This window comes from Lepidochelys kempii, chromosome 1 (assembly GCF_965140285.1).
Source record: "Lepidochelys kempii isolate rLepKem1 chromosome 1, rLepKem1.hap1, whole genome shotgun sequence".
NCBI classification, from domain to species: domain Eukaryota; kingdom Metazoa; phylum Chordata; order Testudines; family Cheloniidae; genus Lepidochelys; species Lepidochelys kempii.
The window spans coordinates 159,110,349-159,135,596 of NC_136380.1; the positions used below are offsets into that span (position 1 = coordinate 159,110,349).

A 25,248-nucleotide genomic window follows, 5' to 3' on the forward strand; every position below is an offset into this window, starting at 1 on the left:
TTGATTATCCCCATGTAACTGATAGGGAATTTGAGGCACAGAGAGCCAGGAATAAACTCCCAAACTTTTGATTCCTGGGCTCATGCTCTAACCACTGCACCATGCTTCCTTTTTTTTCTAATGTAATCAATAGGTCTCAATTCATTTCGGTATATGGGGATACATATATGGTACAGAACCATCATTGGCCAATCATATTCCTCATTTTATGAAGCCCATTTACAAATAATGACCATTTTAAATCAACTTACTTCACCAAGAAACAGCTGTATAAAATTACGATACTGTTCACTACTTGCATTGCTCAAGCCTGCAGTATATTTCACATTTGTTATTCTTACTGATCCATTCAGTTTTTGAACAGCTGCAAAATCAGAAAACAGTTATTTAGAAGAATGTGATCCACAGACCATTGGTGTTCTGAAGAAAGCTGTCTGGCACATGGCATAGGTACTCCTCCTAGTTTCTACCTGCTGAATCGGGTCAAACTAACGTAAACAGTTTCCCAGTATTACTTTCCCACAGAAGCAACTCCTGTAATTGCTACAGAGATGTCCCATGCCTATGAATGGGAAGGGAGGAGATCCACAAGACATGATTTATATCAATGGTACCACTCCAGTGCCAGCCTCAAGCGTTGACTTCATACCACTGTTAAATTTGCAGTCATTGTCAGCCCATTGTTTTCTACCTGACCACACATCCAACAGCTGCCACTAAATCATCCTTAGTATGTCCACCAAACCCTGTCCTGGCCATGCGCTCTCTTATAAATAGAAGTCCATTTCCCCCATTGACTTCAGTGGCATTAAGAGCTGACCCTTTAAGAAGCAATCATAAGAGTTGTTTCTAAATGAAATTACCAGTCTTTACTTTCTGGCGTGCTGGTTTACTTTCCTTCCCACAGACTTTTGTCACGATTTCAACGGTGTACAAGATCCCAGGTTCTAGCCCTGACACTGTCAGACTCGTGCTCTCAGTTTGAGCCTCCCATATTAGCTGTTTTTCCTGAAGCAGTAGAAATCGGAAAGCAGGATTCAGTGCAGAATCTGTGGACCAGGTTACATGAAAGCTGATGCTAGTCACATTGGAGAAAATAATCCTTTGAGCTGGGACAGGTACTGGGAAGAAAAGAAATCATCATCAATCAAACCTCTGGGATAAGCGGGGAAAGTACCACATTTATCTTAGAACTAGCGATTGAAGCAGGCGTTCTCGACCCCACAATGATTCTGATGCAGAAGGAATGCCTTTAAAATTAAATGATAGATTATTGGAATTTAAGCATTTTTACTCAGTGTGTCTGCTGCAGTTTGTCTTGCAGCCTTGGAATGGATTCTAGAAAGTATCTGACTTGAATGACCATTACTTAGGTAATTTTCAATATTAAAATATCTGCATGTAAATTTTAACAAATAAAACAAGTCTAATATTAGCTAAAGCCTGTACTGATAGCAAGCTAAGCAAGATTAGATAAGGAGAGTATTTGGATGGGTAAACTCCAGGGCAGAGATGTTGCACCAGGGAGATGCTATGGGACCCTTGACACACAGAGCAGGGGGGGTGGGTTCCTCAAAAACCCTGTACTTCCTGCCTCAAGCCAGCAGATGCTGTTATGATGTTTCCTCTTCTCAGTCACGGTAGCTAGCAGCAGGCCCTTGGCTGTCCCCTTTCTCAGCTTTCATTATCTTCAGAGGAGGCAGCAAGGACAGGAGAAGCAGCCATCCAGCCAACATCCTGTGTGCTGTGCTAGGCAGCTTCACAAAGCACTAGAAGGGACTCAGGAAAGGGGGCTGGTGGCAGAGCTGGCCTTACCATGAGGCAAACTGAGGCGGCCTGCTCAGGTGCCCGACTGTGGGCGGGGGGGCGGGCGCCACTAGGACCCAGAGTGTAGAAAATTGTGTCTGCTGCTGGGGCATATGTATTCTCTCCGCTCTAGATGCACAGAGATGGTGGAGTGCTGTGCTGGAGAAAGGAGGGTACAAGAGACATAACAGGCAGGCAGGAGAAAAGGTGAGAGGGAATAACAGAAAGCAGCAGGAGCTGTAGGGAGAGAGGGGAGGAGGAGTCTCTTATGTAACTCTCTTGCACCCCCAGGAGCCTGGACTGATTAACCCGAGCTTCTCAGGGAGCTTCCTGTTTCCTGCTGCTTCCCTGAACCCACTTGAGGAGAACAGGCAGTCAACTGAAGCAGTAGGAGCCAGTTAGGCCCTTAAGATGCTGATATCTTCCCTCACTCAGGCCCTGCTACCAGCCTGCTTATTTGTCCCCTTCACTTGAGTGTTGAGAGCCACTATAGCTGGCACAGAACAGCAGTCATGAGTGAAAGAAGAAAACGCTCCTCTGGGGCAGCATTCAGAAAAAGAAAGAAAGCAAAGGAAGCTTTTCTATCTAAGCAGGAAGGAGCTCTCCTGAGATACATAGACACAAATATTCATGGTGAGCCTTCTGGCCCCAGTGAGGATGTGAGTGGTGAGGAGATGCCTGATCTTCAGTTAGTCAGAGTGCAGGTGACCTGGCAGCTACTGCAGCATCCATATCTCCATCTCAAATGGATGTAACCGTGCACAATCCTGAAGAAAAGTGTAGATCAGAGAAGAGTGTGATGGAGGCGCAAGAAACAGCTGCTGCTGAGTTTAGTTCCTTAAGTCTAGATGATCCAGGACTGTGGACCCACTTGAGCAGTAGCCTGAGTGACTTCCTTGTAGTGCATGGGACACAGCAAGTGAAAAACTTCATGTTCCCCAAAGACAATGAAAATAGAAGTTTCCATCCAATACATTACTGGCGTGAAATCCCCAATGGTGACAAAGCGGAGAGGCCATGGCTTATGTCAGGGGTCCCCAACGCAGTGCCTGTGGGTGCAATGGCGCCCGCCAGGGCAGTTGTGCGCGCCCACAGGACACTGCACCGCCAAAATGCCACCGCCGAGTGCGGCCACTGGAGAACCGCCCGCTGAAATGCCACCGAGAAGTGCATTTCTGCGGCGATGCTTCTTTTCACTGCCACTTTTCGGCGGCATTTTGGCGGCAGGGTCTCTGGCAACCGCCCAAGCCTTCTGGGAATAGAAATGTGCTATTCCCACAGAAAGGTTGGGGACCACTGGCTTACGTACCCAAAAACCCAGAATGCTGCATACTGGTTTTGTTGCAAACTCTTCCAGTCTAATGTTCCAGCCACGTTGGGTTCTACAGGAACAAAGGACTGGAAAAATCTGGCTAGAAATCTGGCATGCCATGAGAAGGCAGCAAATCACCAGAGAGCATTCCATAGGTGGAATGAGCTTGAGATGAGACTAAGGTTAAAGGCCACCATAGATAATCAGCATCAAGAGAAGACTGCATCAGAGTCTCTTTACTGGCAAAATGTTCTGAAAAGGCTCATTGCCATTGTGAGAATGCTTGCTACCCAAAACCTAGCACTGCGTGGCACTTCAGATCAGCTGCATGTGCCAAACAATGGAAACTTCCTTAAAATTGTGGAGCTGATGGCTGAGTTTGATGCTGTACTCCAGGAGCATCTAAGAAGAGTCACCACCCAAGAAATGTACACACATCACTACCTTGGAAAAACAATTCGAAATGAGATCATACAGTTACTGACAACAAAAGTCAAACAGAAGATTGTGGCTTATCTGAAGTCAGCAAGATATTACTCTGTTATTCTGGACTGCACACCTGACATCAGCCATACGGAACAAATTACGTTAATGGTGCAGTTTGTAACAACAACAGAACCCAGTGAAAAGGCCCCTGCAATGGTGATTGTCAGAGAGCATTTTCTAGAATTTATTGACATTGATACTACAGGAGCTGGTATGACAAATGTGCTTCTTATAAAGCTGAATGATACGGGAATTGCGATAGCTGACATGAGAGGTCAGGGCTACGATAATGGTGCCAACATGAGAGGAAAGAACAGAGGAGCACAGACACGAATCCATGAGTTAAACCCTCGAGCTTTTTTTGTCCCATGCAGTTCTCATTCATTGAGCTTGGTGGTCAGTGATCCAGCATCAGCTTCTAGTGAGGCTGCTGAATTTTTTAATGTAATTCAAAGCATCTGTGTATTTTTCTTTGCATCAACTCATCGATGGCAAATTTTGAAGCAACATCTGTGAACATCCTCTCTGACACTGAAACCACTTAGTGCCACACGATGGGAAAGTCGAGTGGAGGCGATAAAGCCTAACAAACACCAAACTGGGAAGATAGATGATGCCATAGTTGCCATTATGGTGGATAATGCTATGACAGGAACTGTTTGCGGGAGAACAGTGGCAGAGGGAAATGGAATCACCAGAAACATACATAACTTCAAATTTCTGTGCGGCTTAGTGTTTTGACATGACATACTGTTTGAAATAAATGCTGTAAGCAAGAGACTCCAAAGTGTTGACCTTGATATATCTGGAGCAATGGAAGAACTGGACAAAGCAAAGTCATACCTACAGTCTTACCGGTCAGATGAGAGATTTCAAAATGTTCTGAAGAGTGCACAGAAGTTGGCAGAGGAACTTCACACTGAAGCTATTTTCCCACCCATTCAAGAATACAAGAGTCACCAAAGAAGATGACATTTTGATTACAAGGCATGGGATAATCCCATAAGAGACCCCAAACAACAATTCAAAGTTGAATTCTTTAACCAGGTGCTAGATTGTGCAATACAGTCAGTTGAAGAACGTTTCATGCAGCTCAAGGAACACATCAGTATATTTGGGATGTTGTATGATATTCCAGAACTCCTCACTATACCTGAAGAAGGCCTACACCAGCAATGCAGGACACTAGAGACAGTATTGACACATGATGACATGCGTGATATTGATGCGAGTGATTTAGGTGATGAACTGAAAGCCCTTTCAAGATACATTTCAGCAGGATCAATTCCAAAGGCTGCTCTGGAATATATGTGCACAAATAAGATGACCACCCTCTTTTCAAATGCTTTTGTTGCTCTGAGCATACTTTTAACACTTCCTGTAACAGTTGCCAGTGGAGAACGCAGCTTCTCCAAGCTGATGTTAATAAAAACATGTCTACGCTCCACAATGACACAGGAGAGGCTGGTTGGCCTTGCAACCATCTTAATAGAACATGAGCTGGCCCAGACTGTGGACCTTCAGCAGGAAGCAGTTCAAATCTTTGCAACCAAGAAGGAATAGAAAGCACGACTTTGATTATTCAAACAGATAAAAATGTCAGTGTTTACTATGCAGACAAGAAAAGTTACATTTGCTGTTCAGGCGTTTGAAAGTTAAGTGTTACTTAAAATTTATGAACAAGGCATTTTAAGTTGTTAGTTCTCCTTTATTGGGGTAGGTAGCAGAGCAGTACCGTGAGAGGGTAGAACAGGAAGAAGGCAGACTTGAGACCTTTCAAAGTTTTGGCCTAAGCGAGGGAGCATGGGGGATTCATTTGAGCTCCCTGCCTCAGGTGTCAAAATGTTGTGGGCCGGCCCTGGCTGGTGGTGGTAGTGGCAGAAGGGATGAGGGGATTCAAGAGAGCAGAGAGAGGCGAGGGTGGACCCCATGAACGAGTGGGAGAGAGTTTCCAAGAGATAAAATGAGGCCCAAGGAGGTAGGTGGAAAGGTGGAAAATTCATAAGAACCATTGTAGTACATCTCCCCAGAGCCAAACAGATCATGCCTCCTCATTGCCCTAAATCACTCTTCATTAGAAGTCTTCATAAAGTTGCTCTCAGATCTCCACACATTTCCGCTCTTTGCTGGGGTTTTCAGGAGTCCGGCTGACCCTTGCCTGACTGGCAACTTTTAGGGAAGTACAAGATCAGACCATCTCTCGCCACCCACCAAGTTATACAGACCCCTCAACCTGTGGGTAGCCTACCTTCTCCTGTGCCAGGGAAACACTCCCTCAGCTGGCAAAGGGACTTTAATAGTCTTTGTAGGCTGCAGCCTACAAGTGTCATAGCAAGAGAGAGGATCCCTCCCCAGATCATTGAGGCCTAAGAGGTTTATCATAATGTTAAATGGAGCAACATTTAAGGTGTTACATGAATCACCTCACTGTTTTTGAGGACAACTTCTAAAGTGTTACAAATCGATGAAACTACATTACTATCAAAACATTGGAAGGTTCGGTTATTTTGGCAATGCTCTGACATGCTTATTTAGAAAATTGCACCTAAGAATAAAGCCAAGCCTACAAGAAAATATATAGTTCAAAAAGACAAACTAAATTTTGGTCAATCCCATCCCATACCCAAATACATACACAACTACGCATTTTTCAGAACCCTGACTTCTTTCTTCTTGTGAACAATTACCAAGCATCCAGGATAGTGCTGTGATGCATACTTACTACAGTCTGTGGTCGGGAAAGTGGTTGCACTGAAAGCTGGTGGTGAGAAGTCAGGGGAAACAGGTGGCACTGAGGATGATTCTTTAGGAGATGTCTCAGACCAAGAGTTGCTAACTTTTCTGATCTCTTCATGTACATCAAGGGTGGAATTTATGGTATAAATTGTAGGGTTTTCTGTAGTAGGCAGGGATGTACTGGAGCCATCCTGAGAACTTGCTTCAGGAACCTGGAGAGGTACGTGGGTCTCTCCAATAGATTTATTTCTCACAACAGCAGAAGTTGTATTTGAAACCATATATAATATGGGCAATGGTGAAGTGTGCCGCTCTTGACTGGTTGCATCCATGGATGCATTGGTAACAGTAGTCAGTGGCTGTGGTGCAGCAGTTAAAGTCTCTTCCATAGAGTTTTCAAGTGATGCACTTACATCTTTCCATTGTTCTGTCACCACGACTAGTGTTTTGATGGTTGTTGGACCCTCCGTACCAATTGTCCTATTATTTCTTTCAAATCCAATTGATGATATCATGCCTTGTCTCTGAGTTACTGGAGGACTGCTGATGAAAGAATGACTGCTTGATGCTTGTGTGCTACTTGATGGTAGCAGAGTAGGTATATTTAATGTGGTACTCCTCTTGGAGCTGAGAGTAGTCATTGTTCTTATTTCAGTGATTGCTGGTGAAGCATGCAGTCCAGTACTTGTTTCAGGTGGTATTTCTGTCCCGCCTGATTCATATAGGGGCATTGTTTCAGTAACTGGGTTCACAATTTCACCTGTAACAACATTGTTATGACACTGAAATGGATGTTCAAACCAAAGGAATAAAACATTAGAACATTCCCTAATTTATTTTAAAATCTATCAGATCATTTTAGTGTCATGTAAGTAAGACGTGTGTATTTCGTTAACACATTTTACCCAATAAGCTACTCAAAACAGGATCTGGTAGTGTGGTTTACTGCTCTGCCTTGCTACACAAGAGAAGCAGATTCAATTCCTGGTCTCCCTTTCTTCTGGTCAGCAGGACATGGATCACCACTGAGAAGAGCACTTAGCTCCTGGGATGCACAGGAACTCATTACTCAAAAGCCACCCTTCTGGCTGATTAAGGAGTGATACTGAGAGGTTCCAAAGGGAGACCTACCCAGTTCTCCCTTCCTGGGAAGGATGGTGGTCACAATGCAGGCCCTTGAGCATAGGAGACGGTACACTGTATGCTCCTAGGGCAAGGACCTTGCCTTATAGACATGTGTAAAGTACTGTGCACACATTCTGCACTATATAAACGATAGATGACAATAAAAATAAAGTGGAGGTGGCAAAATGACGTGTTCCAGCTTTTCCTGAAAAAAGAAACTAAATGCTCACCTTCACAGTTTCTCCCAGGTCGAGATGGATTGGTATCCATGGTTGTCTTACATCTGCACATGTATGATCCCATTAAATTGATACACTCTGCATACATACAGCAGTCATTCTCTGAACGAGATGCACATTCGTCCCAGTCTGTAATGCCAAAACCAAAGTGTCAGTAGAACAATCTCTTTTCTGGCTGAATTGAGTTATAACTACAAATAATCACAAAATACTCTTGCGCTTATTTATATAGTTCTCAGTCCTCACAGTTTATCTGAGATCCCAGGTTTGAGTGACTCAGAACATTGTCTGATCTTGATATCCTTGCAGATCAAAATTTTTTTAAATGGGTGTCCTAGTCAGGAAAAGATTTTTGTAAAGGGGATTATTTAGATTTTTGTCATAGATTTAAAACAAGACATACTGTAAGCTTGAACCAGAGAAAGTTGGTTGGGCATTAGAAAATACAATGTGTATTTACACCAGAGAAACAAGTTACTCTGGAGCATACACTCCACTGAATTCAGTTTACCACATCTCATGAGATTTCATGTACCAATGAAGTTACAACCCACGGATGCCTCTGGACCAGCAAGTCCACTGGAAATTTACTAAGGTTTAAACAGAATTTGGATCCAAATTTTTCTTATTTGGAAGAAGTGATGCCCACAGGGAACAGTCTTGAACTTTTGGAGGAGGAAGTTCTAAGGGTGAAAACTCCCATTCTTTAAAAAAAAATGTGTTCTTTGTAAAAGCAATAGCATAAAATCTAGTGTCATAGCTGAAACCCTTTTAGGCAGTCTCAGGAGAGAGACCATGGTTTGGGTATGTAAGAAAATGCTTAAATGTAAGGGCGCCCTGCTATGGTAAAGTGGAAAACGCTTCCACCACCACTGCCAGTGCTATGTATGTGGCTAAATACAAGACTTAATTCTCCAGGGCACTCTCTCTGGCATCTTTCATGAACACTTAGACCCCAATCCATCAAACCCATAAACATGTGATTAACTTTACATATGTAAGTCGTCCCATTAAGTTCAATGTGATTACTCATACATGTTAAATTACTCTCATGGCTAAATCTTTACAGGATCAGAGCACTAGTTCACTTGGAAAAAAGACTATACTGAAAATGTAATCCCAGCTACAAATCACTCTGACCAAAGGACTGGAAAATTGAGTTGTTCAACGTAACATCTTAGGCTATGTCCACACTGGCAACTGAATGACAAAACTTTTGCCTTTCAGAGGTGTTCAGAAAACACCCCCACCCCACTCCCAGCCCGAAAGATAAAAGTTTTGCCAATGACAAGCGCCCGTGTGAACAGCTCTTTGTCGGCCGCTCATTTGGGATGGAAGTTTTTTGTCGGCAGGAGAGTCGACAAACAGCGGCTACACTGAGCACCTTTTAGAAACACGCCTGTAGCAACACAGCCATGGTGCTAAAAGCTGTGTAGTGTAGACATAGCCTTAGGCTCCTGTTCTGAAAATGTACCGATATTCATTACTGTGATTTTTTTTTTCTATAACAAAGGAAACTCCTATTCTAGGAATAGAAGAGGAAAAGTGCATGTGCACGCATGCATTTGTCTTTGTGCCTGAGCACATGCTTCATTTAGTACTGCCCACCTAAGTAACGTTTTGTTTCTCTCTCTTTCAGACTCATGAGCTAATTGCCATATTTTATTTATCCAAAGTCCACATCCATTTTTAAGTTGAAACCAACCCCACTGATAGGGTTCCACGATTTATCACACCATGAGGAATGCAAGAACTTCAGTAATGTTTTACCAAGGCATGGGCCCACTTGACTTTTGATAGAGTTTTATGCTGTTAGGAGGATGTTTCAGCTCTAATTATAAAATAATTTACACATTTAATTACTTGTGAAGATTTTCACTGAGGTTTTCCTGCCATTTTGCTGAGTGTGCCCCCTGTACACCAGTTCCCTTACCCCTCAAGACTGAGAGCCTTATAAGTGATGGTCACATAACCACCATCCTATACCAGAAACCTACTGACCACTATACTTACCTACATGCCTCCAGCTTCCATCCAGGACACACCACACGATCCATTGTTTACAGCCAAGCTCTACGATACAACTGCATTTGCTCCAATCCCTCAGACAGAGACAAACATCTACAAGATCTCTGTCAAGCGTTCTTGAAACTACAATACCCACCTGCTGAAGTGAAGAAACAGATTGACAGAGCCAGAAGAATACCCAGAAGTCACCTACTCCAGGACAGGCTCAACAAAGAAAGTATCAGAACGCCACTAGCCATCACCTTCAGCCCCCAACTAAAACCTCTCCAACGCATCATCAAGGATCTACAACCTATCCTGAAGGACAACCCATCACTCTCACAGATCTTGGGAGACAGGCCAGTCCTCGCTTACAGACAGTCCCCCAACCTGAAGCAAATACTCACCAGCAACCATATACCACACAACAAAAACACTAACCCAGGAACCTATCCTTGCAACAAAGCCCATTGCCAACTCTGTCCACGTATCTATTCAAGGGACACCATCATAGGACCTAATCACATCAGTCACACCATCAGAGGCTCGTTCACCTGCACATCTACCAGTGTGATATATGCCATCATGTGCCAGCAATGCCCCTCTGCCATGTACATTGGTCAAACCGGACAATCTCTACGCAAAAGAATAAATGGACACAAATCAGACGTCAAGAATTATAATGTTCAAAAACCAGTCGGAGAACACGTCAACCTCCCTGGTCACTCAATTTCAGACCTAAAAGTCACAATTCTCCAACAAAAAAACTTCAAAAACAGACTCCAATGAGAAACTGCAGAACTGGAATTAATTTGCAAACTGGACACCATTAAATTAGGCTAGAATAAAGACTGGGAGTGGATGGGTCATTACACAAAGTAAAAACTATTTCCCCATGTTTATTTTTCCCCTACTGTTACTCACACCTTCTTGTCAACTGTTGGAAATGGGCCATCCTGATTATCACTACAAAAGTTTTTTTTCTCCTGATGATAATAGCCCACCTTAATTGATTAGTCTTATTACAGTTGGTATGGCAACACCCATTTTTTCATGTTCTCTGTGTATATATATCTTCCTACTGTATTTTCCACTGCATGCGTCCGATGAAGTGGGTTTTAGCCCATGAAAGCTCATGCCCAAATAAATTTGTTAGTCTCTAAGGTCCCACAAGTACTCCTCGTTCTTTTTGCTGATACAGACTAACACGGCTACCACTCTGAAACCTTATTCCATGAGGTAACAGTTACAGCAGCTAAATTCTTTGTCCTGTGCTGATTGGCTGTTTGTGCCACCCTCGCCCACCCCATCCCCAGTCTTTTCAGATCAGCATCATTCCACCTGCTCTCCATACTTCCCTCCTCCCTTTCCTCCCGTGCCATTATCCCTCACTTCAATGTCCCTTCTCCCTTCCTTAGGGCTTGTCTACACTTGAAATAGCAATTCAGTGTAGACACTCACAGCAACAACAGGAGGGGTTCTCCGATCAGCGCAGTTATTCCATCTCCCTGAGAGGCAATAGCTAGGTTGATGGAAGAATTCTTCTGCTGACCTCGTGCTGTCTACCCCAGGGGTTAGGTCACTTTAACTATGTTGTTCAGGGGTCTGGCTTTTTAACATCCTGGGAGACGTCACTGGGTTGACTTAATTTTTGAGCGTAGACTTGGCCTTAGTCTTTTCATCCAGCTAATCCTTATCCCACTCAAACAAAATTATAAAAATTATAAAAATAATTCTTTCCAGGCCCCCACTTTGTTCACTTGCTGGTATGTTATATTTGCCTATGTAAGGTACATACATATTGTATTCTTTATCTATCTTGTCTGTTTAGATTGTCAGCTCTTCGGGGAAGGGCCTGTCTACTACTCCGATTGTACAATGCCTAGGACAATGAGATCCCATTCTCGGTTAGTCTATTAGACACTACCACAGTAGACATAATAGATAATGATAATATATGACCCCAAAGAAAGATGTTTATTGCCCCAGTACTTTCAGCTATATTAGCTCTCCTGGTTTTTTCAGCTGTGCTGTTTTAGGGATGGATTCTCTGGTCTGCCAAGTTCACTTTGTGTCAAATCAAGCCCTTATCCTTAGCTAATGTAAAACAATGTAGATTCATTCATAGAAATGGAGCTATACTGATTATACCAGCTGAAGATATGGCCATGCTATCCAGGAATCGTTAGAAGATGCAGTTTTGATACAGCTGGAAAGCCTGATATACAAATCTTTCCCTGTGTTTTCAGCTTTATTGTGTGTGTTTCATTTTCAGAAATTATTGATAAACGAATGTTTGTTCAGAGTTAAGAAACATATAAGCCATTTTCTAGCTATACAGGAGAGTGGAGCAGTTGTCTGTGCCATTCCGGGGAATTGCTGCTGGGTAAGAATGTTACTTGAACTCTACTGGATTTTTGAATTAAAACATTTTAGAACTTTTGCCCTCCCCCACCCCTTCATGCTCAAAATTCCCGTATAATGTACGTGCAGCAAGGGGCGAACACTCCAATGATGTATTTTGGCACATATCATTATCACTTTGCAAGATTGTATCTGATGGAAGTTTGATCAATATATGCTTCAGCTACAGTTTAAAGAACAGGCGTACTTGTGGCACCTTAGCGATGAACACATTTATTAGAGCATAAGCTTTATTAGAGCATAATAAATGTGTTCATCTCTAAGGTGCCACAAATCCTCCTGTTCTTTTTGCGGATACAGACTAACACAGATGCTACTCTGAAACCCGCTACAGTTTGTCTCTTCATTAATTCCATCCACCCAGATCGGGAAGTCGGAAGGGGGCTTTTCTTGACTGTGCTAAATAAGCTTTCATAGGACACGTTATTCAGAGACCCAACCACCGATTTTGCTGCCTTTGGCAGCTGTCTGAACTGTGGTTGGCTCTGTTCGTTTTGAAACCTGATGCCAGAACCATCTGATTAGAAAAAATAGTGGGTACTGTAGATCTAAAGAGGACCTACTGCAACATAAATTCCATGCACAGTTCCTTAGCTCATTTCACTGGGATGACATCAGGTAATTCCTCTGGCTGGACTTTTATCACAGAAATGTTGCATTGCATTTTTTAAAATCTGGACCAAACACAACAGCAGCAGCCTTGAATATACAGTATTCCAGAGGGGATGTGTCTTTCACATACCGAGTAAATCCACACACTATCCTCAGCTACCCACTAGATGGCAACCTCCTAGTATCCCACAAAGCGGAGGAGGAAGGGAGAGAGGGAGTGGGGAAACTGGCTAATCCAGGCTCCATTCATTCCTACATCAGGACCCTGACAGCATAAACGGAGGGAAGAATGCCCACAGAGGCCCACCATCCTTTCTCCCTAGCCACTTGGGCCAAGGGGCAAAGAGTTACAAGAGGCCCGTTCTAGTTCTAAGCCTGCGAAGGGAGGTCTGATTTCTCTATTTTCCTTACAATACTACTGTGTCACCTTAACACTGTACCTTATTTCTGTGTAAAGTACTTTTGACAAAGAATCTAAATGCTATCGCAGGTTATGAAAATACTACTTTTTTCAAAAAGATCCACCTTCTACTGAGGTGCTCTGCTGATCAACCAAAAACACTGAGCTTCTATACAGAGAAGAAAGCATAGGAGCGAATGTGGACACGTCTGTTGGAAACTCGGGATCCTGTACGATGATTCTAAGCCTCACAATGATACTTCCAGCTTTCAGGGACTCAATTTGCACCTTCAGCTTCCCAGTTTTGTATAATATAGAAATATTTGGTGGAAATGAATTTTCAATCTGAAAAAAGTGAGAGAAACGTTGATAATACAATAAGAACACAATTAAAGCAGCACATTACAAATTTTTAACATGTATGCTGTCTATCTATCTTCATATTCTATATATAACACTTATAGAAAAACATCATCCAGTCTGTGATATCAATCAGCAAAAACCGAGCAATTCAGCTGAGTCTAATACACTCACAACACAGTGGAAGGCCATAACATGAATTAAGAACAGAGAATTAATACATTTTGAATATCTGGAGTGTCCAGGAAGAGATTTTCAAAGCTATAATATCTACCTTTCTCTGTGTAAGTGCTCTGGCTGTCAAGCACTGATGGGTTTCTGAAAACTAATTCTCATTTACTTTAGCACCCCTTTTTGCACCACTCTGACACCGTAAAGGAGTTTTAATTTGGGAGTGAATGTAATTTATACCCACCTTAAGGCCTATTTGCTCTGCCAGAGCAGTGCAAAGGGCCACGTGTAAATGAGAATGAAGTTCTAAAAGATCTGATATGTGGTAATAAGAGTGGAGATGGGTCAATTAGCATTTCAGATTCTGGGCCAACTCCTCAGCTCCAATGAGGTATGAAATAGCTTCAATCCTGGTCTAGGTGGCCAGCTAGGGATTCCCCTGGCATAGGGTAATGCCAGGGTGCCTGTGGGCCAGCATAGCCAGAATCCATAACCAACCTCCTTTGTTCCCCCAAGAGTAAGGACCAGGTCACAGGCATGCTGGGGAGAAGGAGAGGTTGGAGCATTCTGTGATAAACTACTGGACTGATCCCAGTTAGAGCAGCTCTGAGATGGTCTAAAATACATCTGAGGTCAAGTCAGCCCCCAGCAGGTGCTAGGATCAGGGAGTGCAGAGGTAGCATAAATCCAGCTTCCTATTCTTTCCCTGAGTTCTGTACTGAGCCCTCTGAACCCAAGGATAGAGCCATTCTCTACTATGAAACTGAACTACAGTAAAAGAAATGTAAAGCTCCTAAGTGATTTAGAAGCCTAAGTCTCATTTCCAGAAGTCACTCAGGTGCTTAGGAGCCTAAGTCTCATTGATTCATTGACTTTTAGTGAGATTAAGGCACCTAAGTGACTTTTGAAAATGGGACTTGGGCACTTCCAAAAAATGTCTTGTCAAATGGACAATGATGCTACAGATCAAACTGAGCCCTGGCTCAAATGAGCAGAATTCCACTGACTTCATTAGCCTTGAACTCACTTGCGCGAGGCCTAAATGTGTCCCAGTGACTTCATGTCCTAAACTTTTGATGCCAATATGGTACAATTTTAGAGCTCTCATCTGCTGCTTTGTCCCTAATTCACCTGTTCAATTCCATGTGACCTGACTGAAACCCTCACAGGCTGCAGTTTATCTGAAACACACAATCCCAACCCAAGTGCAGTGGAATCCAATTACAAAGAAATCTGAGACTAGGACAAGACAAAACTGACTTTTTAAAAAATGGATAGCTTATATAAATCAGTTTTATTTGAATGAATTGACTGAAAGACAACACAACAAATATATTATGCTTTCCCAGCAATGAGCTAAGTGGATGCATATTCTGAGCCAATGGAGTTACCGGAGGGATGAATCTAGTGCACTAATGTCAGTGTTAGAGTGTGCTAAACTTAGCAGTTTTGCCTTGTGGGTGCTTGAGCAGAATTTTTTCCAGGTTTCAGCCTTTGATTTCTGCATGATCCTGAACATTTTTACTTTGAGTTTACAATGTGAGGTTAGGGTGCAGGTGGTGGGAAGGAGGCCAGGGAGATCTCAGAGACCAGTGCCAGTCTATGGACCAGTTATTGAGAAACACTGAACTAGATGATCTAGTGGTCTCTTCTAGCCTTAAACTCTATGACTGTGTAAGAAAGCATAAAGCAGGTAAGGTTTGCTCAAACTGAGCTAAGTTTCACTCAAAACGTTCACAAATCTGAGCAAACTATTTGACTGGTCTGAGTTCTGATTTTCCAGTGGCTTCAGATGGTGTTGAAAATATTTTGCTGTTTGAGTCAGATAGACAGATTCGCAAAAATGCCCCTCTACCACAGGGGTGGAGTATTCATGGCCACGGAAACCTACGTCTTGCACCTATGCAAGCAATTACCCATTTTGCATGAGCAAATGTCCATTTAGGTAAGCAAATGTACCTGTTGTGTCTTCCTTTGAAAATGTGGTCCTGTATGTCCAATCTTTTTGTTGTCAGTCTTTTTTGAACTTTAGAGGGGACTTGGGCCCATCTGTACATATAGTTTGGGGAAATTCTGGGCTTGGATTTAGATCTGAACTTCACAGTGAGGTCCCATCTCTATAAGACGGAACTACAACAGAATACCCTATCTGAAACTCCCCACACTTTGTGGAAGTTCATGTCTGGAACCAAACTCAGGCCTATTTATTTTGTAATTCATGACTGATGAATTGACAGCACCTTAGATTCATGGCATGCAGTATGTGAATATCTAATGAGGTATTAGAAGCAATCCTGACCCAACCTCCTCTGCTTAAAGGAGAAAGAGCTTGGAGAATAGGTGAAAAATTGCTGAAAACATAACACAAAGAAACCCAGGCCACACGTGCATTTCAAAGATCTATTAAAAATCCTCAGATCAACTTGCAGCAAATTCCTTATCAATATAAAAATCTGAAGTGGAGAAGACTCTTCTGCATCACTGTTTTTCCTTCACTCTTCTGTAAGGCAAAACTGCCATTGACTTCAGTGGTAACCAGGTCAGGGCCCTGATTTGCTTTTTTATTTTGCAAACTCCTTTTATTTCAATTGTAAGTGAAGGTCCAAAGAAATGGCCTGAGGATTTTTACCAGACTTTGTAAATGTGTACAAGCTTCTCAGAGACATTAAGTAAATCCCAAGTTTAAAACAATTACACACATATATTTTAGTGTTACCTCTCTGAGCAACAGGCTTGAAAACTCTTGATATTCTGAGCTACTCGTGTTGTGGAAATGTTCAGTGAAGCTATAGTTTAGGATCTTTATTGTAACACCAAATATCTGGGCATCTATAAGACACAATATTAAAATATGGATAAAGGAGAAGAGGAAATGATTTGATCAAAACTGATGTACCTGAATCAAAACCTCAGATTTGGGTTCAGGGGCAAACTGAAACACTGAATACCAGAAGTGGAACCTTGATGGTGTAAATTAGCATAGCTTCATTGAAGTCAATGGAGTGCCTCTGATTTACAACAGCTGAGGATCTGGCCTGAATCTGAACACTCTGAAGTTTGGGAAAGTTTAGATTTTGACCCCTAATATTTAGGAGTTTTCAAATCTGTTTTGTAGTCACCCATTATATATGAAGTTTGATCTAGCATTTGTATCCAAGTATTTCTTTTACACCCATCTATCCCGCAAATTAGTGAAAATCTGTGTAGAAAGTAATGATGCGGAATGGACATGGGGGTGATAGAAAAGAAAATATAATTGGAGAAATACTTAGTGCTGAAGGTGAGATTCTCTGTCCAATAACCTAGTACTAGTATGAAGTAAATGGACCACTATATTTCTAAGGTGTTAACGCTAAACCAAACAACTAGAGCCAGTTTTCTGTTACTGATCTTCTAAAGATAGAGACAAGCACTTAGAAATTCTCCAATGTGTTTTTAAATCCAGGTCTGGGTTCCTATCAGGTCATCACAACTTGTCATTGGAAATTATGTTGCATGGTATTAACAGCATTCCTAAAATGAAGATTAAAAAAAGGTACATATAATTTCCACTGCCTAACAAACAATAATGGCTTTCATGTATAGTGTGTTATCTGAAATCAGCAGCTTGAGAGCCTGTAGCAACTGCTTTACCCTGTAACATAGATAAGATAGATACTTTCAGTCTACAGCTAAGACCTTTTTCTTTTTTTGGTGGCTTTACCTTCATATCTGACTGATGTACCTATATTTCCTCAGTCACTATAACCTCTATTTTCTCCTCCAAAAGAGATAAGAGAGGTAGCTCCTTACAGAGTCAAACCATTGTCATTTCTTAGCTGACTAAAGGGAAGAATCCTACAAAAAGGTGACTAGCAACATCCTCACAATGGCTGTAACTAAATATTTTACTTAGAACAGGTTGGGACATTTCTGATTAAATTTTCTCTTTTGTTGAAACCCAAATGTTTTTCAGAGACATTTGACAAAGTTTTTTTCTGGGAAGGTTTCTGAGGTCCAGGGCTCTCTGATACTTATAACCAGAATGAGAAGAATCAAAAACCTGACCTTTTCAACATACTTCCACTTTGTTTCTAAAGGTTTTGTCCTCATTACAATATGAAACAAAAACAAATTCTGAAACTTTGGAAGGCCTCATGAAACAGAATTGTTGACCTCTGGCCAGCTCTGATTTTTTCTGACGGATTTAAGAGGCCATGTGGGATCTCAGGAAATAATTTTAGACCAAAGGAACAGCAAAACTTTAGTAGACCCATAGTCCACCTAATATCCTACGTAAAAAAATGGCCAGTGTTGGATACTTCAGAGCCAGGTATAACACCCACATGATGATGCAGCTAATTATGCAGTGCTCTACCATGGGGGAATTTCTCCTTCACCCCAGCTAGGGACCAGTTTATGTCTTGGATTGTGAGGCTCATTAACTCATATAACTGTAAATACTGACCTCATTTAAACAAAGAAATTGTATCTTGTTAAAATTTAGGAGGGCGTTTGGTGCAGGTGAAAGCAGAGGGGGAAGCAGCATTGGCTGAGTGGATGGAACTAGCTGTAATATAGCAGAGCCTCTGCAAGCTTCTTTATACAGCTCTTGTCCATGGACTTCAATCCTGATCTGTTGCGCACTAGCTCACCAAAATCTGGCCTTCACTCAAGCAGGTGTGTCAGTTATAATATTCTCAGAGAGCCTCTGATTTATACCTATGTAAATCACTTCACTTCCTTGTTCCTCTCTCAACTCAGCTCTAAATCAGACAAAAGCAGGACCTCCCCTGCAATTTATCTTGACTGGAAAAAAAGGGTAGTGCAGCAATGGCAGCTGCCTGCATGGGCAACACCACATTCTAGATTAGATTTATGTCTCTAATTGCCTGACTCAGGAAGCAAGTGCTTCCCTTTACCAGCTGCGTAACAAAAGAGCCACACAGCTCCACACAACCCCTGCTGGCTGGTTATCTGAATTACACTAGCATTGGGGTAAGGGGAAGAGAGCATGAGTGAGTGGAAGAAAGCTGAAGGTGGGGTCTTGAAGGCATCATGGGGAATCCTCACAGGATAGAGATGTGGTGAGAAATGCAACATTTCTAAGGTGATATTTACCGGTTTTGACATTTCGATAGGAGATAATGTTCTTTCCACAAGCTTCATAGCTGATCTTCACTGTGTATTTTATACCTGCTTCCAGCCCAGACACATCCCTTTTCATTTCTGTAGTCTCCATACTTGTGATCAACTCTTTGCCCTTGTACACTTGTACTTGGAATGTGTGGTTCAGAGTAGAATATACACTCCAAGATACTTCAAAACTGCTGCTGGTAACGCTGACGATTCGGTGGTTTTCAATTGAAAACAGATCTATGGTAGCACAGGAGAGCATCATCAAAAGTGAAAGGAATCTTTTTTCTAAGAGATGATGTACTCCAAATCCATTATACACATATATGGTTTTGATCAATAGAGTGAAATTGCTCATTGCAAAATAAACGACCAGATTCTGCCATTTTTACACTGAGTAGTATCCTACTCCACAAGTAGCCCCACTGGAGCCATTAGCTATACATTTACAATTTGTTTTCCGTTTTTTGCCTCCAGGATTTGTGACTGATCTATATAAATACAGATACCTGTCCTGTAAAACACTGGCTTGAATGACTGATGTAAATGCAATCTCAGTGGTAACTACTCATGGAGTAGAATACCACTCAACTTGATTCAGAGTAACAGCCGTGTTAGTCTGTAACCGCAAAAAGAAAAGGAGTACTTGTGGCACCTTAGAGACTAACCAATTTATTTGAGCAGCGAAAGCTTATGCTCAAATAAATTGGTTAGTCTCTAAGGTGCCACAAGTACTCCTTTTCTTTTCACTCAACTTGAATAAGGGTTGCAGAATTAGGAATCAATAACTGCATTCAATACCTTTGGAATAATTATCATATGTATTATATCCATACATGCAGTGTTATTGTAGCCATTTTGGTCCCAGGATATTAGGGAGAAAAAGTGGGTGAGGTAATATCCTTCACTGGACCAACTTCAAGCTTACAAAGGACCTGAATAAGAGCTCTGTGTAAACCCAAAAGTTTGTCTCTCTTGCCAACAGAAGTTGGTCCAATAAAAGATATTACCTCACCCACCTTGTCTCAATATATGCATGTATTCTTTATTTATTTTATACTTTGCTCTCCCAATGCACTTCCTCAGCCAAATGCTACCCATCTGGGCAGTGTAAATTAGAACAAAGCTTGGGATTCTAGTTTTCATGCAGACACTCAACACAGAATGGAAGACTGTGGCATCAGTCAGTCACAATTTCAGTTCTTTTTATACTGATTGAACTTCCTAAGGAAAAGGGAATCAAAGGTTTTTTCAAACCAAACAATGTGGGTGCCTGTTTCAATGGAAGGGACTTGTTCCCAATCATTCAAGCCAGTGGCCCATCAAACAGATAGTTTTACAAATCCTAGAGGCATAACACCTACTGCTCTAAAATGACTGATTTAATTTCTGCCACTTTATGTTAAATTGCAAGTGGAGGACTAATATGAGGGTCAAAGTCATAATAACTGATAGTCTCAATGAACTAGACAAAAGGTCACTTCTTAAAACTTTCCCCTCTGCAAAGAAAAAGAGGGGGGAGATTGTTAATGGGATTGCGATCCTGCTCAAGTGAAGGAATTAAACTGGGTAATAGAAAGGCTAAGCTATTGGGGGTCATTCCTACTACTATCCCTCAGCTGGAACTCTAGACACTGTAACTCAAACAGCCTTCAGGACAGAGGGGATTGAATTGGTGATGAACTTAAAATCAAGCAATATTAATTAGCATCCAAGGTTACTTATAGCATTCTGAATCAGTAGATTTATTAGCTGTTGATTTACTTATAGCGACAGAACTATTGCTTGTACTAACTGGATCGCGTGGTGAACTTGGAGTAGAGTATATCATATTAAGGAAGAAAGGGCATTGTTAAGCAATTAGACATTCTTAGCCAAACAAATCCAAATTAAACATCATCCACATTTTCAACAGCTCATAGGACTAAATCAGTGCACTGTAAGTAATATAAGTGGAAACACAAATCACTAAATTTGCTAAGGCCCTGATCCTACAGACACTAACCGACGTGTTTAGCTTTAAGCACATGAGTAGTCCCATTGAAGTCAGTGGGATCTAAGCACGTTTAAATTCTTTTCTGAATTGTGCCATAAGGAATAATTTCACCCATCACTGATTTGCAGCTATGTCTGACTGGTACATAGCAACCGTTTAACAGCCTAAGGTTAACATTACACAACAGTTGAGGACCGTAACAAATACTGTACGCAGTTGAAACTGCAAATGGACTTTAAGTATGCAGAATATACTTACACATATTTGTATTTCCTGAGGACCCTGTGGATATGTATTGATAATGCATGACTGGATCAAAGAAGTTATTGCAGGTTGAAGCTGAAGCTTTGGCAGATGGATTTGGGAGCTTTTTGGCAATTGGCTAGGTATTGTGGGATAAAGTACATGGTTGGTTTTGCTAAAACAATCAGCAGTAAAACAGTTAACAGGCAGATCCTATGCCATCTTCCACTCCCAACTCCATCATAAAGGGCAGAGAGCACATTGTGCTCCAGAACTCCTTTGCTGGCACACAGCCCTTTAAAGTAGATGAGAGAACATTCCTCAGACTTCTGAAAATCAGGCCCATGTTTCCTACCTTTAAATTCTTTCTGTGGCTGGCTAGAATTCCCGTCCACATGTTCGCGTTCACAGGTGCAGTTATAATAACCTTCCAAATTTATGCAAAGCTCTGATCTGGAACAAGCATTGAGTTCAGCGTGGGAACATTCATTTACATCTAAGGAGAGGAACACAGTTTTTAGGACAGAACTTACAAGTATCTTGAAAGCAGCACAGGAATTTACCTGCAGTCTATAGCACAGATAAGGCCAGACTATGTACACAATTACAGTAATGTAAATCCATCCGAGTTACTCTGGATTTGCACCAACACAACTGAGATCAAAATCTGGCCAGCAAGCAATTTCAAAGCACTTACTGTAGAAAGAATGATTTGCTATTCTCAAAGCTAATGGCACAATCAAGCAATTGCATATGTAAATTATGGAAAGAAGTTTGACTTTCAAAGTCGTTCATGGACTGGAACCAACCCAGTGTCAGTTTTATGCATTTTAAAAGGATGTTAGTTTCCTCAGTGCTGCTCCTCTGTTCTGTCTCCCCACCAAGAGAGTTCATCCCACAACCACCCTCTCCATGAAGTCCCTGTCACTCTTACCCCTTTCAGCTTGTTGCCTTGAAAGAAAAATATGTATCTTATTATTACCTCTCCCAGCCCCTGCATTTTGGCCACAGAGAAGAGTGTGGGAATGCCACTTGGGACTGCAGTGTTACCACCTCCCTTGAACCAGCTTTGATCCAATTACAACTCTCCCATAATTTATTTTTAAGATACGATTTTTAAAATTATGTTACCTTTCTTACTATTCTAGGGCATGAGCCAAAACCCACTGAAGTCAATGGGAGTCTTTCCCTTGACTTCAGAGGGAGTTGGATTGAGTCTTTAAAGCATTATTTTCAAATTGCGTTTTTAGGCCAAGTAGTGTTTCGTACTACATTTTTGGAGTTTCAAATCTTCAAATACTTAAACTGCAATGTTTTGGTAGATAGATCAGATCTAGGTGACTCTAAGAAAGTGGTCTAAATACAGGGGCTCATATACCACAGGGATGTGTGCACGCCAAATATCTAGGCAGATCATATTCTTATTTGATCATCCAAGTTATCTGCAGTAGCACTTGCAACAGGTTTCCAAAATACAAAGCAGTCTTGATTTCAAAGGGCCCCATGAAAGTTTTCATTAAGACTATTACCTGTTTAAAATGCCTACTACTATGCCACAAATTCAGGCATGCTTTTCTTTTAAGTCTAAAGATATGCTACCTTATGAAAGTGTATTTCTTCTCAAGTGAGCAAGGGAATCCCCCACCAAAATGCAGATTTCTAAATAACTATGAATTAGAAACTTCATTTGCCACAGAGTGGGTATCTTAGACACCCAAATGTTCAAAGTTTCACTTTATATTTCCCATGGTCAATGGCAAGCCATAGGGCTAAAATTCTGAGTGACTGAAAAAGTTTCCCCGAGAGACAGAACCATAAAAAATAAAAACCTTGAACATCTATGTTGATAACTTCATACACACGCTTCACGATGTCTTTCAACAAAGAAGAAACTTTCATTAGTGGAGCTGGCTGATGTAATCCAATAAGAACCTGAGATGTTAATGTCCCAGCATATGTTTCTGCCTGAGTAGTCTGGATATGGTACACTGAGGAATTTAAAGGCCATAATGCACCAGTCATCTGTAAAAGAGGGGAATAAACTTTTATATATGATTTGTTTAGCAATACAGCTATACACCAATGAGGTATAACCTATCCAGCGATTATCATACTAAAAAAAACTAATACTTAACTGAACAAAACAAAACAAAACAAAACAAGCATTCATTCAGAATTCAACAACAGGAAAAACAAGCAGTATTTTAGTTTGAATTTGTGTAGAGTGAACATTTCTGTTTCTCTTATTGCATAGAAAAGGATGCAGTGTGATAACTGCTAGACTAATGAAGGAGTTGAAATCTTTGTCAGACCTAAAAGCTTTGCCAGGAACACATAAGAAAAGGAAGGTCTGGTTGTTATTGACAGGTCCTTTTTGAGTGTAGTACTTAAATAACAGAGGCTCAATAACAAAATACTTATTACAGGCAGAGCTGATAGCACAGCCTATTATTAAAAGGACCCAACACTTCCCTTATAAGCAACTGAAAACAGAGTCTTATGACTTTACCAAAATTCAGCACTTGGGCTGAAATTTTCCACACTGGGTGTCTGCCTCAGGATGATTTTTTTAAAATGTTTCTGCCAGAATGGTTCAGCTGTTTCCAAGGATGAGGCTAGAGGGAAGAACATTGTTCTAAAACGTTAAGAAAATTTTAACAACCTTTTCTTTGAGAAGTCGTGCTGCCCCCTTGCTTTGCAGCAGGCACTTGAAATTTAGCAATGGGGTGATTTTTGCATCAGGGATGCCTTTTGTTCCTCCTGTGAAAATCCACCCAAATTTGAACAAGTTATAAGCCTCTTAAAAATCTGTTTGTACATGCTCAGTAGAGACTTGCTTGAGCTTAGCAGCCAAAACATCAGAAAATTCCATATGCACTGGGCATGCTCCAGTCCCTCACAGCTCCTAGTGAGGACCAGACTGCACATGCACCATCCTAACAAAGTGACTGAGCTTGTTCATTGGAACTTTCCCTCTAACAGCAGCTGCTGTTTACTCCTGGAGTTAAACTATCAACATTTGCGGGAGTCCGAATCTGATTTATATCTAGATCCCAGTTTCACAAATGGCCCTTGTTTCCAGAATGAGTCAAACCAAAACCCCAGATCTGAAAACACCCAACTTTGGAGTTCTTTAAATCCAGATCTAAATTGTATCTCTCAAGTCCATCTCTGCTTTTAAGTGGGGCTTAGAGGCAGAGCAGATGTCACTGGAGTAGAAGGAAAATTAGATCTTATAGCATAAGAACTTTGAACTCCCTTTCAGTGTCTTAAGAAATGTCAAAGGAAGCTGTGAAATTGCTGCTACTTGACATATGCAAGAGTAAAACTGGCATTCACCTATTGAGAATGCTTTAGGAAAAATTAAATCTATCCTGCTATAATACTGGGGAGTGGCTGGATAATAAGGTCCTGCCCAACACCAAGAACCCTTCCAGCCCAATGTAGCTTGGCTGTGTTGGTATTGAGTATCAATGTCGATGCAATGAGAGAAACAAGAACGCAAGAGCTTTCGGTTCTTTGTATCTATACGTACCATGGAGTGCAAAAGGCGTGAATGATTCAAAAGTCTTAGATCCACTCTGCTTAATTCATTAAAATCCATTTTCACAAGGACTGACACATTATACCAATATTTTTTCAGGTTTCTCTCTGAAATTGAACAAATTAAAATATAAAAGCATTTGGGGTCTGATTCAGAACAAATTCGAGTCAATAGAAAGGCTCCCATTGAATGCAGTGGGCTTTGATTCAGTATCTGTGAATGTACCATATACAGCTATCACAAACCAAGGTATTTCTCATGTAATCCAGATGACAGAACTAGCCAGGGGGAAGAATTAGAGCAAGAAAGTTCCACCAGATCTTTAAAGCCAGTTGTCAGGGGCTCACAGATTCAATATTGAAACCAATCATCCTTGAATTGATGGAAATCAGATTAATGTATTATGTTATGAAGATACACAATAACAATTGCTTTGTTTGTCCTCATCTTCAGCAGAAAAAGTAAGGCTTACTTCTTTTGGAGGGAGTTGAGAATTTGTCAACAGCATACCTTCTGGTATAGGATCCACACAGCCTGCTCCTTTGGATGAGTTACAGCATTTTTTAAGTCCTGGACAGTCAGTATCAAGTGTGCATGAATAGTTTAATGAATCCATTTCTTCCTCTGGACAAACACCAGGTCTTGAGGCAAATTCATTGGATCTGTTCAATG

General features: G+C 41.4%; 1 protein-coding gene across 1 annotated transcript in view; it reads right to left on the reverse strand.

Annotated features, from left to right (window-relative positions):
- Nucleotides 1–25,248, reverse strand: part of UMODL1 (uromodulin like 1) — a 61,029-nt gene that overhangs the window by 26,903 nt on the left and 8,878 nt on the right. Inside the window, exons 2-12 of the mRNA XM_073359875.2 lie at nucleotides 25,087–25,248; nucleotides 24,568–24,683; nucleotides 22,862–23,054; nucleotides 21,388–21,528; nucleotides 18,779–19,033; nucleotides 16,395–16,507; nucleotides 13,273–13,492; nucleotides 7,696–7,833; nucleotides 6,327–7,100; nucleotides 864–1,121; nucleotides 252–364 (exon numbers count right to left, since the gene is read on the reverse strand). Of these exons, the coding sequence (XP_073215976.2) occupies nucleotides 252–364; nucleotides 864–1,121; nucleotides 6,327–7,100; nucleotides 7,696–7,833; nucleotides 13,273–13,492; nucleotides 16,395–16,507; nucleotides 18,779–19,033; nucleotides 21,388–21,528; nucleotides 22,862–23,054; nucleotides 24,568–24,683; nucleotides 25,087–25,248 (2,483 nt within the window). The remainder of the gene's footprint in view (nucleotides 1–251; nucleotides 365–863; nucleotides 1,122–6,326; nucleotides 7,101–7,695; nucleotides 7,834–13,272; nucleotides 13,493–16,394; nucleotides 16,508–18,778; nucleotides 19,034–21,387; nucleotides 21,529–22,861; nucleotides 23,055–24,567; nucleotides 24,684–25,086) is intronic.